This window comes from Rhipicephalus microplus, chromosome 6, assembly GCF_043290135.1.
Source record: "Rhipicephalus microplus isolate Deutch F79 chromosome 6, USDA_Rmic, whole genome shotgun sequence".
Lineage (NCBI taxonomy): Eukaryota > Metazoa > Arthropoda > Arachnida > Ixodida > Ixodidae > Rhipicephalus > Rhipicephalus microplus.
In genome coordinates this window covers 177,307,573-177,326,891 of record NC_134705.1, presented here as the reverse complement: position 1 = coordinate 177,326,891, position 19,319 = coordinate 177,307,573, and the positions used below count along the sequence as shown (strand labels likewise).

Below are 19,319 nucleotides of genomic sequence, written 5' to 3'. Positions count from 1 at the left end.
GAGAGTGCACAAACACACTCAAAATCATCGCGTGTCATTTCCTTTCATTTCTTTTGAAACAGAACAAGTTTTTAAGCCATATTCTGGACAGTTTTTTTTTGTTTGTTTTTTTTGCAATAAACGTTTAGTTGAAGTTAAGCGCTTGTGTTGTGTGTTCTGTGTAATAGTGGCTGCGCTTCCTAGCAAGACAGACGAAATAAATTGTGTTAGAAGCACGAAATGAAATGCGCTAACGGCGGGTTCTCTCTCTCTCTTCTTTTTTACCTTACGTTTGTTTTTCGATTCAAAAGTATTAAATTTACTCTGTCCCTGTGCTGACCCGTTCAGGTGTCATCGTAAAGATAGACGGTTACGTGTGGAGCTTCACAGTAACTAATGACAACGCTTACATGCCCTTTTCTGTCTCTTTCGGTGCCGAGCTGCGTGATTTGGTTGTCTCTGTGCAGCATTTGGCGTTGCGCACTGGTGGCTAACTGATGTCGCGAGGAAATATATATATAATATAGACAAAAACAAACACGCTTGAGGGTACGAACAGAGCCATCGTGACTGCGAAGCGAAGCCCGGCCGCGTCACCTGTTTGGGTGGTCCTTAGAAGGACCGTTTGGGGAATGCGGCGAGCGCGCGGAAGGGGTGCTCGCTTACGCCTTCTTCTCCGTCTTCTTCGGAAGAAGCACGGCTTGAATGTTGGGCAACACACCGCCCTGCGCGATGGTGACGCCGGAAAGCAGTTTGTTCAGCTCCTCGTCGTTGCGGATGGCGAGCTGCAAGTGACGGGGGATGATCCGGGTCTTCTTGTTGTCACGAGCGGCGTTGCCCGCCAGCTCGAGCACCTCGGCGGCCAGGTACTCGAGTACGGCAGCCAGGTAGACCGGGGCGCCCGCTCCGACGCGCTCGGCGTAGTTTCCCTTGCGTAGGAGGCGGTGAATACGGCCCACGGGGAACTGAAGCCCCGCGCGGCTAGAACGGGTCTTGCTCTTGCCTTTCGCCTTGCCGCCCTTGCCACGTCCGGACATGGTGTTGCTTTTCGCTTGCCGGTTGAGAAAAACTGCTGCCTTCTAAGATGAGAGCCGTGCTCGAATGGTTTCCGTTGCCACCATCGCGCGCCGCCGCTCGCGGGGAACGGATGAGAGTGTGAGAGAGGGAAGCCGTGCGAACCAATGGGGCGCGCGCGTTGTGCTGATCTCGTCAACACCCCTCGCTCATATTTAAGCGCGCCGCGCAGGGGCGACACGCGCATTCGACTCTGGTCTCGCGTGCGTGTTGCGTGAAATCATGCCTCCCCAACCGTCTGGCAAAGCCGTCAAGAAGGCCGGCAAGGCGCAGAAGAATGTGCGCGCCACGGACAAGAAGAAGAAGAAGCGCCGCAGGAAGGAGAGCTTCTCCATCTACATCTATAAGGTGCTGAAGCAGGTGCACCCCGACACTGGTGTCTCCAGCAAGGCCATGTCCATCATGAACAGCTTCGTGAACGACATCTTCGAGCGTATCGCCGCCGAGTCGTCACGCCTTGCTCACTACAACAAGCGCTCGACCATCACGAGCCGGGAGATCCAGACCGCGGTGCGCCTGCTTCTGCCCGGAGAGCTGGCCAAGCACGCGGTGTCCGAGGGCACAAAAGCCGTCACCAAGTACACCAGCTCCAAGTAGGCGTGCGTCGTGGGCCACAGCGAGCGGCGACAAATCAACGGCTCTTCTCAGAGCCACCCAAATTGTTTGCGTCGGCATAGGGGTTGTGCTGAGAGATTCGGCTCCAAATCCATCCTCTTCTCTCTGTTGAACACCGCTAGCAGGAGCGTTGGTGTGCCGCGCTCGACGTGTGTGCTCGGGTAGGTTGAACAGGTAAATTAGAGAAGACCGAGTGCGCGGAGAAAAGTGCCACAAGTACGGTAATGGAGGGAAAACCAGGAGCGTGGTAATTAAAAAAAAAAAAAAAAAAAACAGGGGGAAGGTGGCCGCTGCTCAAAACGTAACATGACCTCGAGTGTGTTCAGCTCTAGGGGAATGATCGAAAAGAAAACTAGCGTCAGCATTTGCCCGAGCAACTCCGACATGTCGGGCCAAATACGAAGGGGTATACACGGTATGCAGTGCATGCGGAGAGAAGGGAACTGCAGAACACTTGATAATGTTATGTAAATGGCTTCACCCTATAGTTTAAAATGATGGCGCAGAGTTTTTCAAAGCACCGGGGGAGGGCAAAATATACTTTAGGCGGGTAGAATCAACTAGAAGGTGGTTATCTTATTGGTGGCTACAGTCAAAGCAAGAGTGAAAACTAAACCATTCACTGCAAAGCGCCGGTCCTATACTTCACTATTTAAGGGGGACAAAATAAAAAGATAAATCTAGTTGTTGTTTAGCTAAGCATGTCCGATGTGAAGGGTACAGCCACATTCATCAGCCAGCGCCGAGTTCCTTCTCTGCCACGCCCACTCATTTGTTTACGAAATTGGGGCATTCATTTCTTGAGAGCGCAGGGCAGGCCCGTTTCGAGACTGTAGGAGGAGTGAATGTAGATTGAAGTGCGCGATGCGGTGAAAAATGTGCGGAAGCATTGATGCAAGAAAAGATGGGGGAGAATGTATAGACGCATGTGACATTAGCTGTAGAAGCGGAAAAGCGTGGGGGCGGGCTGCATGCTAATTATTGCCCCAACGCAAAGTATCAACAGCCCCCATGGAAAGGGGAAAAAAAAAATAAGCTGTGCGTACGCATAACAGGGGTACCACGCAGGTGATTTATATAGTGTACAAAGAAGTACGAAACTCAGTAAAGAAAGGCGGTCGACAGGGGGTATGGGCATTTCCTGTTTTTTACCACCGAGTGCTCCGTTTGCGCGTCGCCGAAACAAACATAGCCAGGCCGGCCAGCAAACGACACTGCTCGGCTTGACGTTTACATATCACACGGTGTAGCGGAACACTGTGTTCTCTTCGAAAGAACAAATGCGCCTGTGCTAGGCACAAATGAGTGGTGCGTTCCATTAGGAATATGGTTGGAAACTTACGTTAAATGAATGAGTGGACGCACCCTTTATTTCCGCTTGGTTTCGTGACGTGATGGACGGCAGCGAGCGTTGCAGTGTAACCGATACACATGTAACTGAGCGGTTGACGTCGGTCAGAATGTAGAAATGTGCAGTTTTCTGCGCGAAAAAGGAAAAGGGGGATGGGAGAAAAAATAATTGTTTGACGCTACCGCAGCTATCGTTATGGTGCGTCGTAGCGCCGCTAGAGATGCGTAGCATGCCAAGGGGAAGTCCGCGTTTAACTCGTCGTGAGCAAATGAATATAACGAGAGAAAGGACATCGCCAAAGAAAGAAAACAGCGGTGACTCACAATTAAGGCTGAACCAGCCAGAGTTGGCTGGCATGTTATCGTGGCCTTGGATGTCGTTTGGATCGCGGGGCTTGTCTGAGTACTGGTGCACGCGTTCGGCTGCAGCCGCCTTTCGTTCAGCAGGGATGATGGTTCGCGGTCAGTGGCCCTGTTTAAATAGATGCGAAGCCTAGTTAAAGTTGTTATCTACGCAGAATCGCCACACTTCATGTACCATTAGAACCGTGTCGTAGATGCGGTGCGGGAGGACTCAGTCCTAAATGGTGGGTTAATTAATTAAAAAAAAAAGAAAAAAAGCGGCTACTCAGGATTCGCAGTTGGACTGGATGCGAACCAAAGGTGGCAGTTTGGTTGTTGGGTTGCGATTGCCGCGGGCGTGTACCTGCACAATGCGGCCGTCGTTTGTAAGATGATTTCATTTGCGGAGGTTAGTGAGACCAGGCTGTGTTTTTATTGATGTTTCATTTCAGGATACCAACCGCGGCTTTTTCGAACGGCTTGTGGGTGTTTTGTGAGATCTTTTTAGATTACTGACTATGTTCAGCGGCTCGACAGTGCATTTGTATGAAGCCTTCAAGCGCGATCATTTTGTAAATTTGCATCGTGCGTCCCTGCCACCATGGGACCGCTCATGATTGTGAAAGATGAAACTGCGACCGCTTGAACACACTTGCACCACAAAAATGGCACGCGCAGTTTGGTATTGGTGCACGTGAGAAGGGAATACAATAGATGGGCATTGGCGCGCATCTTTTTCTCTTATTGATATGATATATAAGGATATGTCGGCGCACCATTATGGCACCGGCTACTCCTTAGCCGTTGAGTGAAACTTGAACACGTATCTTGAAGCAAAACATACAAAGCAGTGCATGGAAAGTAGAAAACTCGGGCAGAAATATGCAAAGACACACTTACACTTATACACACATATCAGAACACAATGGTAAGTAAATGTTCGAAAGTCAATGAATGAAGTCTCTGATAATGTCCCTCGTTAATATTCGGTCCACCAGCACAAAACAGTGGAGCACACGTCTGGTCCTTATAAAGATGCATTCGCTCGTGTGTACATAATTGTCGACACGTCATTCATTTCACAACACACACATGATGGGAGTCACGTGATACTGTACATAATAAGTACATTTGTTACAAATGAAAGTTCGTTATTTCTTAATACTTATCAGCAATCCCGCTGTCTTGTAAAGAACGTGTTGATGCTTTTAAAGCGTGCGACTGTAAAACTCGAGTAGGCCACGGACCCAGAAGTTTCTTCATGTTAAACGGTCTGCGGTCTAATGCCAACTGTTCGGACTTAAGACGGCGTCTCGTGATGTGGACATTCTACGAGAAGGTGACATACGTCTTCATCTATTAATCCACATTCGCATTCGGGACTTTCAGCTCTGCCGTGTCTGTGCAAAAAAAAAAAAAAAAAAATGTTTTGTGTATGTCGTGCCTAGCCTCAATCGGTAAATTAGAGTTTGCGATATTCTATCTAATGCCAGCGTAATTTTTAATTCAATAGATGGATCGATGTGGTATAAATCGCACCTCTTTGTACTTTGGTCAAACCAAGCAGTTTTGCTCATTCTGAAAGTTTTATTCTTTATAATACTACGCAATTCACTTTTTTCGAAATATTGGTTGCCACGATGTGTAGACCTACTTTGTTTGCTCTGGACGGCAGATATCAGGCGTAATGAAGCTAGGAACACATGTGAGCCTCGGAAAAAGAAGTGCGAATAAGAAAGGCCAACTGCAAATCCTCTTTGCACAGCTGATGCCGTCCGGATAGTCGTTGATAGATTACTTAACAGGTTGTCAGCCTCCGAAGGTATTATGTAAGCGAAAGTACGCATGCGTAAAACATGCAGCGAACGAACACTCTTCCAACGCTGTAAAGAAGAAAGAATGCATAAAGGGTGGTGCATTTTACGCTCCAATATCGTCCTATGTAAGGCGCTTTAGAGTTAGGGCTGTTTTGCCTGTAATTGCGTGACCCTTGCAGGGTTCCTCACAGTGCAACCGTGCACTTGAAACAAGATGGGGAAACTTCGCTGCGACCGGACCGCTTGACAGTCCGTGTTTACGGGAGGAGAGGCGCGCCCGAGAGGAGGTGCGCTCTCACTCTCTGCCGTCCCCGTGAATGCTGAAATGAGCGCGGTCGCGTTGCGTGGCTTCGGTGAAACTGCCGTATCGCGATATGTAGTGGAGCTGCCACAGTAAAATTTGGGACACGCGTAGCCAGCCGAAGGTGCTGTTACTTTGCCGAATTTCACGTGCCGGCGTCCACAACAACGCGAGCACGCTTTGTTTAGAAATTCCCGGCCATGAGGCCGTGCCCGGACCGCGTGTGTTAGTCCCTTGGTTTGGCGACAAGGATGGCGTCAAAGTGACGCCGTGAAACGGGTTTCGTGCGTGCAAATGAGGCATTGATGTGATTAGAAAGAAAGCGACAACATAGAAAAGAAAAAAAAAAGAGGGAGGGGGCACAGGCCGGGGACGAGTAGTCGCAAAGTGTTAAGTGTGCAGTTTATTTACGTGCGGCACACAGGTGAGCTGTTGCAGCTGTGAGTTTTGACAAATATTGCGTGTGTCATGTTCAGTGGACACGATGAAACGTTTGTTTTAGCGAACGCGTTGTATCCGCTGTGCATGAATTGTCGCTTACTCGGTTTGATGTCTCCTTGCCGCTGGGGCAGCTGATACGAGTGATACGCCATTTTGCAGCAGTGAAGGGTGCGTGAATGAATGGCCAAGAAACTTAGCAACAGTAACGAGAAAAGAATTACAAACAAACAAACGAAAGCACGTTTGCCGTGTATATTCAATCTTGTAGTGCAGAAAAATAGTGGTGGTGGTGGTAGTGATTAGAATGAAGAGGAAAAAGGCACCTAATTTCTGTCTGCCTTCAGGCGACACGGCGCAGTGCCTTATAGGGGTGGGGGGAAGGAGGGATAAAAAGAATAGAAGGAAAGTAGAAGCAGAAGAAGACAGCCAACGAGAGGAAAAAAGAAGGAGATAGGAAAGTGGGGATCCGGTCGAAGCAGTCCAAGGGCGGGGTGCCACAATGCGAGAGCTACACGGCGTCAGGAGACCGCGGAGGGCGAACCAGTCGGCGGGAGCTACGCTGAAGTCGGAGATCGCGAGGGCACAACCGTCCAGCTTGAAATCCTGCGAGCGAATCGAAAAATAGTCAGTGCAGCAACCTGCGCGGCCAACGCGCTCCTCGCGAAGAAAAGAGGGAGAGAGAGACGAGCCGGCCGCCGACCAACCGGCGTGCGCCGTTCGCCTTCCTCCTCAGTCTCGCGGGTCGGCGCCGACACCACGACTCGATCGTGTGGAGCATTCGCTTGATTCGCTCGCAGGATTTCAAGCTGGACGGTTGTGCCCTCGCGATCTCCGACTTCAGCGTAGCTCCCGCCGACTGGTTCGCCCTCCGCGGTCTCCTGACGCCGTGTAGCTCTCGCATTGTGGCACCCCGCCCTTGGACTGCTTCGACCGGATCCCCACTTTCCTATCTCCTTCTTTTTCCTCTCGTTGGCTGTCTTCTTCTGCTTCTACTTTCCTTCTATCCTTTTTATCCCTCCTTCACCCCACCCCTATAAGGCACTGCGCCGTGTCGCCTGAAGGCAGACAGAAATTAGGTGCCTTTTTCCTCTTCATTGTAACCACTACCACCATTCGCTTTCCGGGCGCGTTTCGAAGCAGAAGCAGAACTTCGGAAGCCGTCATGTCTGGCCGTGGCAAAGGTGGCAAGGGGTTGGGGAAGGGTGGCGCCAAGCGTCATCGAAAGGTGTTGCGTGACAACATCCAGGGCATAACCAAGCCGGCCATCCGTCGTCTGGCGCGCCGTGGCGGTGTCAAGCGCATCTCTGGCCTCATCTACGAAGAAACTCGCGGCGTTCTCAAGGTGTTCCTCGAGAACGTGATCCGCGATGCCGTCACTTACACCGAGCACGCCAAAAGGAAGACCGTGACAGCCATGGACGTCGTGTACGCCCTCAAGCGTCAGGGCCGCACCCTGTACGGATTCGGAGGCTAAGAAGCCAGCGGCGTCGCCTGCAGCCAGCCAACGAGAACACAACAGCCCTCTTCAGGGCTACCCACTTGATGCTTCGGCAGTGTGATCCCAGCGGTTCGCCATACCCGCCCGTCCCTCTTTGCAATATCATTGCGTCATCGCTCAGGTGAGCAGCACCTCGTGTAGTAGTAGCCTGATCGCGCTGGGTACTTGTCACGTTCACCGCATTTCGTTCGCGTCGTCGTCTTTCTCCTGGGTCTGCATGCACGAATAAATCGCCGCATCTGCGAGTTCTTCCTCTCCTTCCTGCAAGCCAAGCTGCTAAAACGGGCCCGTCAAGCGAACTTCGCCTAGTTAGTTACCTTATCGCGCGAAGGAAGAAGCCGAGCGCAGCGTTCTACCCTGGTCACTGCATTCTTGGAGACACGACTATGCTCAGGAAGCACGAACTCGCTTTTCTGTTTGGAATGCCCACTACACGATCGCGTCACGTTGTGTCGAAATAAATAAAAAACGCCCTATGTTCTACCGTGGGGCACGCAGACGAAGAACGGCTGTGTACTTACAAATGAAAATTGATTGTGACAGGTTGGTCGTGTTTACCGCCGTGCACTCAGAAGTGCCCCATTCAAGAACACATTGTGTACATTGTCCCGCCTAATTTTTTTTTTTTTTTTCCACATCTGGCGCTGCCAAGCTGTAAAAAAAAAAAAAAAAAAAGAAGCAAGAAAGAAAAGTGGAAGGGGATGTTTAAACAATTTTCTGCGCAAGTCAGAAGCAAGTACACAATAAGCGCTGCCCATGCGGCGTGCTGAGGCAAGCTGCACTTGATAGAAGTGGCACTCATGTACTGTACTGGTGCTGCGAACACTGCAGTTGTGAAAGCTTTACTTGGACGGACAGCCACGCAACAATTGTTTCCATTTCGCCGGCAGAGGTGGTCACTCTAGGGAGGCTGGCTTGGCCGCCCACGCGAGAGGGGGAGGGGGACTGGCCCATGTAAACGCGAAAGGTTCGAGCGCGGGAAATTCGAAAGCAAGGCGCGCTCGCGTGAGCCTGCCGTCAGATGGCGACACCAACCCACGAGCAATGCATTTTCAAGTGCACCCTTCTTTTCCCACCCCCCTCCGCACAGGAAGAGGCGCGTCGAATGTGTAACCAAGGCGCACGACAGTGGTTCTGCTCAGGCAAGCCTACCTATAACAAAAATTGTTCTCCAAGTGTGTACCTTCATTTTCTCGTGAAAATGTGAAAGCCGAGTGAATGGGGCTTTTTGAGGCGCGTGTTGATCTTCCTTTCTATTATGATTATTATTTTTCACCCTTTCATTGAGTCCATTTCCTGCTTTTTGTGCCACATATTTAGCACTTAGAGGTGGGGGGGGGGGGGGGGGGATTGCTGATGTGTAAGATGGAAACGAAGAGGAAAGTGAGCCCCGAAACAACTGTCTGCATCAGGATGCGACACCTCAGCGGTAGCTCACAAGGGATGGGGGGTGAGGACGGATTAAAAGGATAGGAATAATGGTGTAGAGAAAGAGAGATGAGGGAAACCAGAGTGAGACGACATATCGAGGGAATAGGAGTAAAAATGAAACAAAACATTCGAACGCAAACACCCCGTACATCCAACCGCCATTGAGCGCACCTAGTTGTTTGGCAAGTATGTATGAGTGATTCTTAAGAGGGAAAGGAAGATAAAATTGAGTCCCGTTACTGTCTGCTATTGAGCAAGTAGGCGCGCTCAGTGGCAGTTGGATGTACGGGGTGTTTGTGTTAGAATGTTTTGTTGCATTTTACTCCTTGTCATTGCGCCGACTTGTATGCATATACCAACACTGCCGGTGGTCTCTCGTCGTCTTCGCCACTCTACGTAATGGTCGCAAATGAGCGACAACGCAAGGAGCAAGTTTTTTTGGCGTGGCAGTGCGCATTTGGCCTCGGTGATGCGAGGCGCGCTGTTGGCGTGAATGGTGGCGTCTCGCACTCCGTCGCGCCCCTTCGGGAAGCGACGAGCTACAGCGTCGATTGATGTGTTGCCTGGAAGGCGAAAGAAATGCGCAGCAGGCTGTATTGTACAGCGGTAGTGGTTTCGTTTCGGTGTACCTCTTTGCAGCCGCGAACTGCACGGTTGCCCGAAAATGAGCGCCAGCCAGCATCCTGGCGCACGCTTCCGCGCTCGCACGCGGACGGGTTCTCACGCGTCGGCCAATGGGAGGGAGAGAGATGGGTCGTGCGGCGAAGCCGCTTGCCGTTCTCCGGCAGGAGCGCAGTTTCGCTCCGCCAGTCGAGGTGATCGGACGTACGAACCATGGCCCGAACTAAACAAACCGCGCGCAAGAGTACCGGAGGCAAGGCTCCGCGTAAGCAGCTTGCTACCAAGGCTGCTCGCAAGAGTGCCCCTGCCACAGGCGGGGTGAAGAAACCTCACCGTTACAGGCCTGGAACCGTGGCCCTGCGTGAAATTCGCCGATACCAGAAGTCGACCGAACTGCTGATCCGCAAGCTTCCCTTTCAGCGCCTGGTGCGGGAAATCGCTCAGGACTTCAAGACGGACCTCCGTTTCCAGAGTTCTGCCGTGATGGCCCTTCAGGAAGCTAGCGAGGCCTACCTCGTTGGTCTTTTCGAAGACACCAACCTGTGCGCCATCCACGCTAAGCGCGTCACCATCATGCCAAAGGACATCCAGCTGGCTCGGCGCATTCGCGGTGAGCGCGCCTAAGTTGGGCTGCTCCCTGCGCTTCGGTCGACAGGCAAGCAACAACAAACGGTCCTTCTCAGGACCACCAACGTGTCTGCTTTGGCTACGAGACCACTCCAGGCCACGTACTCCGGCCGCACCCTCTTTTGCTGTCATGTTTTGTACGTTCGTGGCTGCGCTGTCTAGCGAGCGGAAGAAAGGAACGTCGGCGCGTCGTTATTACGAAGAAATGGCTCAGCTTTGACAATTCAAGGTAAAAGTGTGTACCATTATGAGTAGACAGACAAAAGGTAGGCTAGCTTCAGTCGGTATGTGTGCAGCAGCCGTGCTGCGAACCTGTGGTGTGTCAATTTCATTTATGTGTTTAGCTTTTTGCCCGCCGCTTGTAAGGTGTTTTTGAGGGCTTCTGTTTGCGTAACGCCATGGTGACTTGGGCTGCTGGACCCCGGCGCAACTTTTGGGTGCACTCGTAGGAGGTGATGAAGTTTTACCGAGAGACGAAATAAACAATTGTATCGGGCCACTTGGTAAGGATCCATCTTGCTAGGAAGCGCTGCCACTATTACACAGACCTCACAACACAAGCGCTTAACTTCAACTGAACGTTTATTGCAAACGTCAGAGTTTATAGAAAAAGAATAGTAAAAGGTAGACAACTAAAAGCACACGTGCCAGTCCCGCACATTACTATCTGTTATTCTCTATCACCCCATCCAAAACACAGTTCTTTCCGCGTGAGCGCGATAGAGAGTGCACAAACACACTCAAAATCATCGCGTGTCATTTCCTTTCATTTCTTTTGAAACAGAACAAGTTTTTAAGCCATATTCTGGACAGTTTTTTTTTGTTTGTTTTTTTTGCAATAAACGTTTAGTTGAAGTTAAGCGCTTGTGTTGTGTGTTCTGTGTAATAGTGGCTGCGCTTCCTAGCAAGACAGACGAAATAAATTGTGTTAGAAGCACGAAATGAAATGCGCTAACGGCGGGTTCTCTCTCTCTCTTCTTTTTTACCTTACGTTTGTTTTTCGATTCAAAAGTATTAAATTTACTCTGTCCCTGTGCTGACCCGTTCAGGTGTCATCGTAAAGATAGACGGTTACGTGTGGAGCTTCACAGTAACTAATGACAACGCTTACATGCCCTTTTCTGTCTCTTTCGGTGCCGAGCTGCGTGATTTGGTTGTCTCTGTGCAGCATTTGGCGTTGCGCACTGGTGGCTAACTGATGTCGCGAGGAAATATATATATAATATAGACAAAAACAAACACGCTTGAGGGTACGAACAGAGCCATCGTGACTGCGAAGCGAAGCCCGGCCGCGTCACCTGTTTGGGTGGTCCTTAGAAGGACCGTTTGGGGAATGCGGCGAGCGCGCGGAAGGGGTGCTCGCTTACGCCTTCTTCTCCGTCTTCTTCGGAAGAAGCACGGCTTGAATGTTGGGCAACACACCGCCCTGCGCGATGGTGACGCCGGAAAGCAGTTTGTTCAGCTCCTCGTCGTTGCGGATGGCGAGCTGCAAGTGACGGGGGATGATCCGGGTCTTCTTGTTGTCACGAGCGGCGTTGCCCGCCAGCTCGAGCACCTCGGCGGCCAGGTACTCGAGTACGGCAGCCAGGTAGACCGGGGCGCCCGCTCCGACGCGCTCGGCGTAGTTTCCCTTGCGTAGGAGGCGGTGAATACGGCCCACGGGGAACTGAAGCCCCGCGCGGCTAGAACGGGTCTTGCTCTTGCCTTTCGCCTTGCCGCCCTTGCCACGTCCGGACATGGTGTTGCTTTTCGCTTGCCGGTTGAGAAAAACTGCTGCCTTCTAAGATGAGAGCCGTGCTCGAATGGTTTCCGTTGCCACCATCGCGCGCCGCCGCTCGCGGGGAACGGATGAGAGTGTGAGAGAGGGAAGCCGTGCGAACCAATGGGGCGCGCGCGTTGTGCTGATCTCGTCAACACCCCTCGCTCATATTTAAGCGCGCCGCGCAGGGGCGACACGCGCATTCGACTCTGGTCTCGCGTGCGTGTTGCGTGAAATCATGCCTCCCCAACCGTCTGGCAAAGCCGTCAAGAAGGCCGGCAAGGCGCAGAAGAATGTGCGCGCCACGGACAAGAAGAAGAAGAAGCGCCGCAGGAAGGAGAGCTTCTCCATCTACATCTATAAGGTGCTGAAGCAGGTGCACCCCGACACTGGTGTCTCCAGCAAGGCCATGTCCATCATGAACAGCTTCGTGAACGACATCTTCGAGCGTATCGCCGCCGAGTCGTCACGCCTTGCTCACTACAACAAGCGCTCGACCATCACGAGCCGGGAGATCCAGACCGCGGTGCGCCTGCTTCTGCCCGGAGAGCTGGCCAAGCACGCGGTGTCCGAGGGCACAAAAGCCGTCACCAAGTACACCAGCTCCAAGTAGGCGTGCGTCGTGGGCCACAGCGAGCGGCGACAAATCAACGGCTCTTCTCAGAGCCACCCAAATTGTTTGCGTCGGCATAGGGGTTGTGCTGAGAGATTCGGCTCCAAATCCATCCTCTTCTCTCTGTTGAACACCGCTAGCAGGAGCGTTGGTGTGCCGCGCTCGACGTGTGTGCTCGGGTAGGTTGAACAGGTAAATTAGAGAAGACCGAGTGCGCGGAGAAAAGTGCCACAAGTACGGTAATGGAGGGAAAACCAGGAGCGTGGTAATTAAAAAAAAAAAAAAAAACAGGGGGAAGGTGGCCGCTGCTCAAAACGTAACATGACCTCGAGTGTGTTCAGCTCTAGGGGAATGATCGAAAAGAAAACTAGCGTCAGCATTTGCCCGAGCAACTCCGACATGTCGGGCCAAATACGAAGGGGTATACACGGTATGCAGTGCATGCGGAGAGAAGGGAACTGCAGAACACTTGATAATGTTATGTAAATGGCTTCACCCTATAGTTTAAAATGATGGCGCAGAGTTTTTCAAAGCACCGGGGGAGGGCAAAATATACTTTAGGCGGGTAGAATCAACTAGAAGGTGGTTATCTTATTGGTGGCTACAGTCAAAGCAAGAGTGAAAACTAAACCATTCACTGCAAAGCGCCGGTCCTATACTTCACTATTTAAGGGGGACAAAATAAAAAGATAAATCTAGTTGTTGTTTAGCTAAGCATGTCCGATGTGAAGGGTACAGCCACATTCATCAGCCAGCGCCGAGTTCCTTCTCTGCCACGCCCACTCATTTGTTTACGAAATTGGGGCATTCATTTCTTGAGAGCGCAGGGCAGGCCCGTTTCGAGACTGTAGGAGGAGTGAATGTAGATTGAAGTGCGCGATGCGGTGAAAAATGTGCGGAAGCATTGATGCAAGAAAAGATGGGGGAGAATGTATAGACGCATGTGACATTAGCTGTAGAAGCGGAAAAGCGTGGGGGCGGGCTGCATGCTAATTATTGCCCCAACGCAAAGTATCAACAGCCCCCATGGAAAGGGGAAAAAAAAAAAAATAAGCTGTGCGTACGCATAACAGGGGTACCACGCAGGTGATTTATATAGTGTACAAAGAAGTACGAAACTCAGTAAAGAAAGGCGGTCGACAGGGGGTATGGGCATTTCCTGTTTTTTACCACCGAGTGCTCCGTTTGCGCGTCGCCGAAACAAACATAGCCAGGCCGGCCAGCAAACGACACTGCTCGGCTTGACGTTTACATATCACACGGTGTAGCGGAACACTGTGTTCTCTTCGAAAGAACAAATGCGCCTGTGCTAGGCACAAATGAGTGGTGCGTTCCATTAGGAATATGGTTGGAAACTTACGTTAAATGAATGAGTGGACGCACCCTTTATTTCCGCTTGGTTTCGTGACGTGATGGACGGCAGCGAGCGTTGCAGTGTAACCGATACACATGTAACTGAGCGGTTGACGTCGGTCAGAATGTAGAAATGTGCAGTTTTCTGCGCGAAAAAGGAAAAGGGGGATGGGAGAAAAAATAATTGTTTGACGCTACCGCAGCTATCGTTATGGTGCGTCGTAGCGCCGCTAGAGATGCGTAGCATGCCAAGGGGAAGTCCGCGTTTAACTCGTCGTGAGCAAATGAATATAACGAGAGAAAGGACATCGCCAAAGAAAGAAAACAGCGGTGACTCACAATTAAGGCTGAACCAGCCAGAGTTGGCTGGCATGTTATCGTGGCCTTGGATGTCGTTTGGATCGCGGGGCTTGTCTGAGTACTGGTGCACGCGTTCGGCTGCAGCCGCCTTTCGTTCAGCAGGGATGATGGTTCGCGGTCAGTGGCCCTGTTTAAATAGATGCGAAGCCTAGTTAAAGTTGTTATCTACGCAGAATCGCCACACTTCATGTACCATTAGAACCGTGTCGTAGATGCGGTGCGGGAGGACTCAGTCCTAAATGGTGGGTTAATTAATTAAAAAAAAAAGAAAAAAAGCGGCTACTCAGGATTCGCAGTTGGACTGGATGCGAACCAAAGGTGGCAGTTTGGTTGTTGGGTTGCGATTGCCGCGGGCGTGTACCTGCACAATGCGGCCGTCGTTTGTAAGATGATTTCATTTGCGGAGGTTAGTGAGACCAGGCTGTGTTTTTATTGATGTTTCATTTCAGGATACCAACCGCGGCTTTTTCGAACGGCTTGTGGGTGTTTTGTGAGATCTTTTTAGATTACTGACTATGTTCAGCGGCTCGACAGTGCATTTGTATGAAGCCTTCAAGCGCGATCATTTTGTAAATTTGCATCGTGCGTCCCTGCCACCATGGGACCGCTCATGATTGTGAAAGATGAAACTGCGACCGCTTGAACACACTTGCACCACAAAAATGGCACGCGCAGTTTGGTATTGGTGCACGTGAGAAGGGAATACAATAGATGGGCATTGGCGCGCATCTTTTTCTCTTATTGATATGATATATAAGGATATGTCGGCGCACCATTATGGCACCGGCTACTCCTTAGCCGTTGAGTGAAACTTGAACACGTATCTTGAAGCAAAACATACAAAGCAGTGCATGGAAAGTAGAAAACTCGGGCAGAAATATGCAAAGACACACTTACACTTATATACACATATCAGAACACAATGGTAAGTAAATGTTCGAAAGTCAATGAATGAAGTCTCTGATAATGTCCCTCGTTAATATTCGGTCCACCAGCACAAAACAGTGGAGCACACGTCTGGTCCTTATAAAGATGCATTCGCTCGTGGGTACATAATTGTCGACACGTCATTCATTTCACAACACACACATGATGGGAGTCACGTGATACTGTACATAATAAGTACATTTGTTACAAATGAAAGTTCGTTATTTCTTAATACTTATCAGCAATCCCGCTGTCTTGTAAAGAACGTGTTGATGCTTTTAAAGCGTGCGACTGTAAAACTCGAGTAGGCCACGGACCCAGAAGTTTCTTCATGTTAAACGGTCTGCGGTCTAATGCCAACTGTTCGGACTTAAGACGGCGTCTCGTGATGTGGACATTCTACGAGAAGGTGACATACGTCTTCATCTATTAATCCACATTCGCATTCGGGACTTTCAGCTCTGCCGTGTCTGTGCAAAAAAAAAAAAAAAAAATGTTTTGTGTATGTCGTGCCTAGCCTCAATCGGTAAATTAGAGTTTGCGATATTCTATCTAATGCCAGCGTAATTTTTAATTCAATAGATGGATCGATGTGGTATAAATCGCACCTCTTTGTACTTTGGTCAAACCAAGCAGTTTTGCTCATTCTGAAAGTTTTATTCTTTATAATACTACGCAATTCACTTTTTTCGAAATATTGGTTGCCACGATGTGTAGACCTACTTTGTTTGCTCTGGACGGCAGATATCAGGCGTAATGAAGCTAGGAACACATGTGAGCCTCGGAAAAAGAAGTGCGAATAAGAAAGGCCAACTGCAAATCCTCTTTGCACAGCTGATGCCGTCCGGATAGTCGTTGATAGATTACTTAACAGGTTGTCAGCCTCCGAAGGTATTATGTAAGCGAAAGTACGCATGCGTAAAACATGCAGCGAACGAACACTCTTCCAACGCTGTAAAGAAGAAAGAATGCATAAAGGGTGGTGCATTTTACGCTCCAATATCGTCCTATGTAAGGCGCTTTAGAGTTAGGGCTGTTTTGCCTGTAATTGCGTGACCCTTGCAGGGTTCCTCACAGTGCAACCGTGCACTTGAAACAAGATGGGGAAACTTCGCTGCGACCGGACCGCTTGACAGTCCGTGTTTACGGGAGGAGAGGCGCGCCCGAGAGGAGGTGCGCTCTCACTCTCTGCCGTCCCCGTGAATGCTGAAATGAGCGCGGTCGCGTTGCGTGGCTTCGGTGAAACTGCCGTATCGCGATATGTAGTGGAGCTGCCACAGTAAAATTTGGGACACGCGTAGCCAGCCGAAGGTGCTGTTACTTTGCCGAATTTCACGTGCCGGCGTCCACAACAACGCGAGCACGCTTTGTTTAGAAATTCCCGGCCATGAGGCCGTGCCCGGACCGCGTGTGTTAGTCCCTTGGTTTGGCGACAAGGATGGCGTCAAAGTGACGCCGTGAAACGGGTTTCGTGCGTGCAAATGAGGCATTGATGTGATTAGAAAGAAAGCGACAACATAGAAAAGAAAAAAAAAAAGAGGGAGGGGGCACAGGCCGGGGACGAGTAGTCGCAAAGTGTTAAGTGTGCAGTTTATTTACGTGCGGCACACAGGTGAGCTGTTGCAGCTGTGAGTTTTGACAAATATTGCGTGTGTCATGTTCAGTGGACACGATGAAACGTTTGTTTTAGCGAACGCGTTGTATCCGCTGTGCATGAATTGTCGCTTACTCGGTTTGATGTCTCCTTGCCGCTGGGGCAGCTGATACGAGTGATACGCCATTTTGCAGCAGTGAAGGGTGCGTGAATGAATGGCCAAGAAACTTAGCAACAGTAACGAGAAAAGAATTACAAACAAACAAACGAAAGCACGTTTGCCGTGTATATTCAATCTTGTAGTGCAGAAAAATAGTCAGTGCAGCAACCTGCGCGGCCAACGCGCTCCTCGCGAAGAAAAGAGGGAGAGAGAGACGAGCCGGCCGCCGACCAACCGGCGTGCGCCGTTCGCCTTCCTCCTCAGTCTCGCGGGTCGGCGCCGACACCACGACTCGATCGTGTGGAGCATTCGCTTGGGATTCGCTCGCAGGATTTCAAGCTGGACGGTTGTGCCCTCGCGATCTCCGACTTCAGCGTAGCTCCCGCCGACTGGTTCGCCCTCCGCGGTCTCCTGATGCCGTGTAGCTCTCGCATTGTGGCACCCCGCCCTTGGACTGCTTCGACCGGATCCCCACTTTCCTATCTCCTTCTTTTTCCTCTCGTTGGCTGTCTTCTTCTGCTTCTACTTTCCTTCTATTCTTTTTATCCCTCCTTCCCCCCACCCCTATAAGGCACTGCGCCGTGTCGCCTGAAGGCAGACAGAAATTAGGTGCCTTTTTCCTCTTCATTGTAACCACTACCACCACCACCATTCGCTTTCCGGGCGCGTTTCGAAGCAGAAGCAGAACTTCGGAAGCCGTCATGTCTGGCCGTGGCAAAGGTGGCAAGGGGTTGGGGAAGGGTGGCGCCAAGCGTCATCGAAAGGTGTTGCGTGACAACATCCAGGGCATAACCAAGCCGGCCATCCGTCGTCTGGCGCGCCGTGGCGGTGTCAAGCGCATCTCTGGCCTCATCTACGAAGAAACTCGCGGCGTTCTCAAGGTGTTCCTCGAGAACGTGATCCGCGATGCCGTCACTTACACCGAGCACGCCAAAAGGAAGACCGTGACAGCCATGGACGTCGTGTACGCCCTCAAGCGTCAGGGCCGCACCCTGTACGGATTCGGAGGCTAAGAAGCCAGCGGCGTCGCCTGCAGCCAGCCAACGAGAACACAACAGCCCTCTTCAGGGCTACCCACTTGATGCTTCGGCAGTGTGATCCCAGCGGTTCGCCATACCCGCCCGTCCCTCTTTGCAATATCATTGCGTCATCGCTCAGGTGAGCAGCACCTCGTGTAGTAGTAGCCTGATCGCGCTGGGTACTTGTCACGTTCACCGCATTTCGTTCGCGTCGTCGTCTTTCTCCTGGGTCTGCATGCACGAATAAATCGCCGCATCTGCGAGTTCTTCCTCTCCTTCCTGCAAGCCAAGCTGCTAAAACGGGCCCGTCAAGCGAACTTCGCCTAGTTAGTTACCTTATCGCGCGAAGGAAGAAGCCGAGCGCAGCGTTCTACCCTGGTCACTGCATTCTTGGAGACACGACTATGCTCAGGAAGCACGAACTCGCTTTTCTGTTTGGAATGCCCACTACACGATCGCGTCACGTTGTGTCGAAATAAATAAAAAACGCCCTATGTTCTACCGTGGGGCACGCAGACGAAGAACGGCTGTGTACTTACAAATGAAAATTGATTGTGACAGGTTGGTCGTGTTTACCGCCGTGCACTCAGAAGTGCCCCATTCAAGAACACATTGTGTACATTGTCCCGCCTAATTTTTTTTTTTTCCACACCTGGCGCTGCCAAGCTGTAAAAAAAAAAAAAAAAAAAAAAGCAAGAAAGAAAAGTGGAAGGGGATGTTTAAACAATTTTCTGCGCAAGTCAGAAGCAAGTACACAATAAGCGCTGCCCATGCGGCGTGCTGAGGCAAGCTGCACTTGATAGAAGTGGCACTCATGTACTGTACTGGTGCTGCGAACACTGCAGTTGTGAAAGCTTTACTTGGACGGACAGCCACGCAACAATTGTTTCCATTTCGCCGGCAGAGGTGGTCACTCTAGGGAGGCTGGCTTGGCCGCCCACGCGAGAGGGGGAGGGGGACTGGCCCATGTAAACGCGAAAGGTTCGAGCGCGGGAAATTCGAAAGCAAGGCGCGCTCGCGTGAGCCTGCCGTCAGATGGCGACACCAACCCACGAGCAATGCATTTTCAAGTGCACCCTTCTTTTCCCACCCCCCTCCGCACAGGAAGAGGCGCGTCGAATGTGTAACCAAGGCGCACGACAGTGGTTCTGCTCAGGCAAGCCTACCTATAACAAAAATTGTTCTCCAAGTGTGTACCTTCATTTTCTCGTGAAAATGTGAAAGCCGAGTGAATGGGGCTTTTTGAGGCGCGTGTTGATCTTCCTTTCTATTATGATTATTATTTTTCACCCTTTCATTGAGTCCATTTCCTGCTTTTTGTGCCACATATTTAGCACTTAGAGGTGGGGGGGGGGGGGGGGATTGCTGATGTGTAAGATGGAAACGAAGAGGAAAGTGAGCCCCGAAACAACTGTCTGCATCAGGATGCGACACCTCA

General features: G+C 50.9%; 3 protein-coding genes across 3 annotated transcripts in view; all 3 read right to left on the bottom strand.

The window, feature by feature from the left end:
- LOC142766094 (histone H2A-like) overlaps nucleotides 1-19,319 on the bottom strand; it is a 32,888-nt gene that overhangs the window by 10,174 nt on the left and 3,395 nt on the right. The gene's annotated exons all lie outside the window — the stretch shown is intronic.
- On the bottom strand, nucleotides 642-1,079 carry LOC142766093 (histone H2A-like). The gene has a single exon (XM_075867931.1). The coding sequence runs from the start codon at nucleotides 1,014-1,016 to the stop codon at nucleotides 642-644; it is 375 nt and encodes a 124-aa protein (XP_075724046.1). The 5' UTR covers nucleotides 1,017-1,079.
- Nucleotides 11,460-11,860, bottom strand: LOC142766092 (histone H2A-like). Its single transcript, XM_075867930.1, has one exon. It carries the CDS (start codon nucleotides 11,832-11,834, stop codon nucleotides 11,460-11,462), a length of 375 nt encoding a protein of 124 aa, XP_075724045.1. The 5' UTR covers nucleotides 11,835-11,860.

Excerpts from the sequence above, each read along its gene's own strand:
- LOC142766092 (XM_075867930.1), bottom strand. The coding sequence starts at position 11,834 with ATGTCCGGACGTGGCAAGGGCGGCAAGGCGAAAGGCAAGAGCAAGACC.
- LOC142766093 (XM_075867931.1), bottom strand. The coding sequence starts at position 1,016 with ATGTCCGGACGTGGCAAGGGCGGCAAGGCGAAAGGCAAGAGCAAGACC.